Source organism: Mastomys coucha, unplaced genomic scaffold (assembly GCF_008632895.1).
Source record: "Mastomys coucha isolate ucsf_1 unplaced genomic scaffold, UCSF_Mcou_1 pScaffold22, whole genome shotgun sequence".
Lineage (NCBI taxonomy): Eukaryota > Metazoa > Chordata > Mammalia > Rodentia > Muridae > Mastomys > Mastomys coucha.
The window spans coordinates 116,684,711-116,690,418 of NW_022196905.1; the positions used below are offsets into that span (position 1 = coordinate 116,684,711).

The 5,708-nt window shown below is 48.5% G+C and overlaps 1 protein-coding gene across 1 annotated transcript in view; it reads right to left on the reverse strand.

Moving 5' to 3' along the window:
- Kdm2b (lysine demethylase 2B) overlaps positions 1 to 5,708 on the reverse strand; it is a gene marked incomplete at its 3' end in the record, with an annotated part of 122,945 nt that overhangs the window by 76,335 nt on the left and 40,902 nt on the right. Inside the window, exons 7-8 of the mRNA XM_031391148.1 lie at positions 4,151 to 4,244; positions 3,192 to 3,345 (exon numbers count right to left, since the gene is read on the reverse strand). Of these exons, the coding sequence (XP_031247008.1) occupies positions 3,192 to 3,345; positions 4,151 to 4,244 (248 nt within the window). The remainder of the gene's footprint in view (positions 1 to 3,191; positions 3,346 to 4,150; positions 4,245 to 5,708) is intronic.

Genomic DNA, 5,708 nt, shown 5'->3' on the forward strand with positions numbered 1-5,708 from the left:
AAAAAAAAAAAAGCAGCCGCTCTCAGGCATACCTAACAGGGTCCCCATACTGGGACTAAACACCATAATTGCCACCTGGCTGGAGAGTGGCCATCCCCTCAGCTCCTCCCCCTCGCTGTCTGAAATCAGTGTGGATCTACCTGAAACGTTTGCTACCTGAAGCGCTTTAACCACAGACCTTGGGAGGCGAGGGTAGGAGGATCAGGGATTCAAAGTCATCGTCCACTCTAACCAGTTCTGAACCAGCCTGGACCATCTTCAGTGATCTTCCTCTTCCATGGAGCTTTTCTGGCCTGTCAAGGGATGGCGACTGGAAAGAAACCAGCCACCTCCAACTCCTTTGCACTCAGACCCAGAGGAAAAGATGACGCACGTGGAACCACTCTAACCCACTAGCATCCTATGAGCTCTCAAAGAATGGGGTAGGAGCAGGACACTTAGGGCTTAAGGAAGCAGAGCACGCGTCCAAAGTCACTAGGGTGTGTTTGAAGCGTTAGAGTGTATTTGGTTAGAGCTCTTACCCAGGGGATGAGACCCTGGGTTCATTTCTCAGTAAAGACAGGCAGGCAGGCAAACAGACACACACACAGACACAGAGACACAGACACGCAGAGAAAGGCAAACTCACTGTGGAGGCTGGTCATTATGGTATATGTCAATGGTCCAAACATTTAAAGGGCGGGGGAGATCATGAGTTCTAGCCCACCCCGGGTTATATATCAATTTTCTGTCTCAAGGTAGATAATGATACCACATGCCTGTAATCCCAACACTTTGGAAGTAGAGGCAAGAGAAGCAGGAGTTGAAAGGTCTTTCTCAGCTACATGGTGAAATCAAAGCCAATCTAGGTTACGTTAGACCCTGCCTAGCTTATTCATACCTAGGCCTATGGCATAAAATTTAAATCTTGGGACCAGCAAGATGGCTCAACAGGTAAGTGTACTTGCCACCAAAGACAATGACCTGAGTTTGATCCCTAGGGACCCACATGGTAGAAGCAGAAAATCAATTCCCACAAGCTATCCTGTGGCCTCTACACTCAACTTCCTGACACACACATAAATTAAAATTCCTATCTTTCAATGTTGCCTGGAAGCAACAAATTAAAAAAAAAAAGATGTAGGTAGATTTTTCAGATGCATGACTATTAAAGCTTAATAAAGCTTACTCTTTCTTTGAAATATATTTCTATCAGCCTGTCCAACAGGATACTGATTCTATATATTCAATCAACTATAAGTCATAAGTTCCCAGGGGGGAAAATGTTTCTGTAATGACTATACAAAGACCCTTTTTCTTTTCTTATTACCTAAATAATATAATATAGCAACTCTTTACATAGCATTACATTGCACTAAGTCTTTTTTGCTTGTTTGTTCTGTTTTTCCAAAAAAAGGGTTCTCTTTGTAGCCCTGGATGTCCTGGAACTTGATCTGTACAGGAGGCTGGTCTTGAACTCCAGAGATCTGCCTGCCTCTGCCTCCCTGAGTGTTAGGATTAAAGGATGCACTACCAACAACTGGCTTGAATTAGGTCTTATTCCTGATCTAGAGACTGGTTTTCGTACCCACAAGGCATACTAGAACCAACCTCCTTGGTTCACTGTATGTGTCTCTGTGTATCATTGGGTATACCTCACTGTGTGTGTCTGTGTCTGACTCTGTGTGTGTCTGTGTCTCTGTGTGTGTGTTTGTGTCTCTCTGTGTGTATGTGTGTTTGTGTCTCTCTGTGTGTATGTGTGTCTGTGTCTCACTGTGTATGTGTCTGTGTCTCACTGTGTCTCACTGTGTGTGTGTGTGTCTCACTGTGTGTGTGTCTGTGTCTCACTGTGTGTGTGTGTCACTGTGTGTGTGTCTGTGTGTCACTGTGTGTGTGTCTCACTGTGTGTGTGTGTCTCACTGTGTGTGTGTGTGTCTCACTGTGTGTGTGTGTGTGTGTCTCTCTGTGTATGTGTGTCTGTGTCTCATGGTGTCTCACTATGTGTGTGTGTGTGTTTGTGTCTCTCTGTGTATGTGTGTCTGTGTCTCATGGTGTCTCACTATGTGTGTGTGTGTGTGTCTGTGTCTCACTGTGTTTGTGTGTGTCTTTGGCTCACTGTGTGTGTGTGTGTGTCTGTGTCTCACTGTGTGCGTGTGTGTCTGTGTGTGTGTCTGTGTCTCACTGTGTGTGTGTGTGTCTGTGTCTCACTGTGTGCGTGTGTGTCTGTGTGTGTGTCTGTATCTCACTGTGTTTGTGTGTGTCTGTGTCTCACTGTGTATATATGTGTGTATTGGTACAGACTATTACCTCCCCCATCTTGGGTAGAATGTTTTCTTTAATGCAGCCTACCATGGAGCACCCTGTCTCCCACGTCACTGGCCACCTCTGTTACTAACTCAGTCTATAGCTAGAAGCCTCTGTCTGTCTCTAGGCTTCCATCCAAGTCTACCAGTGAGGCCCACAGTACCTAAGGACCAGGCCATCTTTTCACAGAAACCTCCGGAGCAGTGGTTCTCAACCTTCCTAATGCTGGGACGCTTTAATATGGCTCCTCATGTTGTGGGAATCCTCAACCATAAAATTATTATTTTTTAAACTTTCTTTTTTTTTTTTAAAGATTTATTTATTTATTATATGTAGGTACACTATAGCTGTCTTCAGACGCACCAGAAGAGGGCATCAGATCTCATTACAGATGGTTGTGAGCCACCATGTGGTTGCTGGGATTTGAACTCAGGACCTCCAGAAGAGCAGCCAGTGCTCTTAACTGCTGAGCCACCTCTCCAGCCCCATAAAATTATTTCATTGCTACTTTATAAGTATAATTTTGCTACTGTTATGCATCATAATATCTAATATGCAGGGTTTCTGATATGAGACCCTTGTGAAGTGTTGTCTGACCCGCAAAGAGGTCGCGACCCTCAGGTTGAGAACCTCTATTCTAGAGGAAGACCCAAGAAAGACATTCAAATGACCCCAGAAGAGGGGCCAGAGGCTTCTTCCCATGTGTGGCTACTCAGGTTATACACTTTCTCTGCAGCCTGAGACTTGCTCCCCTCAAGGCACACCAATGGCTCATCTAAGCCCAAGGCCCACAGAAATCATCACTTGGCCTCCAACCCTGGCTGAGACCACAGGACTGCAGGAGGCTGCTCCAAATACCAGGGGAGCCAGTGGTGGACTGACCCCAAGCCAACCACCCAGGAACCTACCAGAAGGGATGAAAAAGGTGTAGCCTTGCTTCAGCTCAATTCTTTGGCAGCGTTCCACGCGGTCTCCCAGAAAGATGTCGCTCTGTTTCCCAGACAGCACCCACTCCTCATACAGAGCCAAGTTGTGCAGGGTTGGAGGGATCAGCCAAAAGATCTTGGGAGCAAAAGGAGGCAGTTAGGCACAAGTCTCTGATTTCTTCCAGGCTTGGAACAAACCCAAAAGAGCCCCACCCACTTGGAGAGAGGCATGGAGAGTGGCAAGTCTGTCTGTCTGGTCTGTCTGCCTGTCTGTCTGTCTGTCTTGTCTGTCTTGTCTCTCTGGGCTCCCCAAGCAAGCAGGGCTCAAAGTAGTGAGAGGTGTTCTGGCTACCTGTGGGGCATCTCCATTCCAGGTGAAATAACAAGGCAGGAATGCTTCCCGTACTGGTAGAGCATTTTTCTCCAGAGCCACAGGCTTCTCTGGGAGGTTGGGGAAAGGAGTGGAAGATAAACTGGCCCAATACATAAATTCAGTCTGTGCTCACTTTGGAGGAGGGAAAAACATCAGGAATCAAGTGGGCTGACTTCCTCCCAGAATCTCTCCCAATGCTGTCATTTCTAACAAAGGATACATGAAGACCCAGTCGATCCAGGCGCACAGGGGCATGCATCCTCAAGAAGCACCTTCATCCGTGCAGGGATCGCACACCAAAGCACACCCAGGACGAGGACCCTGAATATATACCCTCCTACTTCCTTCTCAGAGCGATGGCCTATCTAACCCCCTACTTTGAAGTTAAGACCTGGTGGCAGAGCTGACAATAGGGGACCCTCCTCTCCGATAGGAGACGGAGAGCCAGGAGGTGGTCCCAGGGGATAAAATGGCCCTAAGTTACTGAGCAAGGGGGACAGAGAGGTAAAGGAAGAGAATATCAAGACTTCCCATGTATACAAAAGCCAGAGATACCAGGAACACTCACCTTCCCACCACGGAAAACATGGTACCACACGGAGGTGCCTCCAAAGTCAATGTGGAAGTCGGTAAAACAGCCCTTCACGCTCATCAGACAGTACCTGAGGGGCAGGAGCAGGAGTGGGGGCAGAAAACACAAGTCAACCCCAAATCACAGGAGGCAAGCAACCGCTTCAGAGTCACCTGACCCGACACTCTTTTATATAAAAGTGGCAGATGGGGATTTTCCTCCTCTTATTTTTTTTTAAAAAAAAACTGAAATGAAATCGAAGTGGAGTTTCCCTCCTGGGGGATGCCCCTGTGATCAGGTGACAAATCTCAAGCATGGGTCACCCACCGCAGACGCTCACAGAGGCATCTTGGCTTTTAGGTTCCCAAGAGAAATGGCAACCCACAGGCCACTATCAGTTTCTGCCCTTACCCCACCCCCGCCCACCTCGGAGGCTTCCTTTCTGCTCCATCCTGGCTCTGTGGCTCTGACAGCTTCAGTTCTCCCGAGCTGCCAGCCCCCTTTGCAGCAGCTGGGCCCCCTGGATTCAGTAGTAAACCACCTGCAGTTTGCCAATTACCAGTCCCCATTCATCTCATTCATTCAGCCAGCAGTCCGGCCAGGAATGAGGCACAGTACTGAGAGAAATGGGTAAGAATGCAGACGATCCCTGCCCTTAATGATGAGCCCCTGTGAGGTTGGAGGGTTGCACAGATAAAGTTAAATGATACAATGGCTTGCAAAGCAAAAACAATGAGGCTAGAAATTCCACCCAGTGTGGTTCTGCGTATATGAAACGTCCCAGGTAAGGAAATCCAAAGAGGAAGTCCACACAGTCAGATTAGTGGTGGCCCAGGGCTGGCTGGGGCTGGGGCTGGGGGAGGAGCCAGAATGACACTAATGGGTATAGGGTTTCATTCCTGCAGGATGAAGAGATCCTGGAGATGGGGTTGTGCTGTTCTTTGAACACACTGGAAAAAGACTTTTTCTGTGGGAATGATACGCGATTTTTTTTTTTTATCTCGACAGAGCTATTTTATCTTTCTTCTTTTTTTTTTAAGTGAAGGGATTAAAAGAAGGTCCGGGGATCCGACAGGGGTGAAGAACTCTGGCAACAGAGACTGGATCACAGGTTATGTGTTCATGAGAAGGGACCCACAGCAGTAGCCCTCCCTCATGAGCACCGCAAGAAGTAGACAGTGCAGCCTTCCCTGCAGGTACACAGCCGTCTTCTGGTTCAACCCACCCCCACATGCTGCGGGGCCTAGAGAGTGCACGGAACCTGAGTAAGAGGAGGGCACCTCGCTGGCTTCCAAATCCGGGCATGGCATAAAATAGTGTTAGCCCCCCTATCACTGACCCCTACCCACAAGAACCCCAAAGGGGCATGAAGGAGCAGCCCCCCTCCCTCTTGCTTATCTTGGCGCCTCCAGAGAGGCCCGTGCACACGTTTACCCCACTGACCTCCTCCCCTACCCCCTCCCTCGCACTTTGCTCTTCCCTGGTTTGGGGAAGAGAGATAGAATGGGGCGGGGACCTCCCGGGAGGAGCCAGCAGCAAGCCCGGGAGTGGAGAG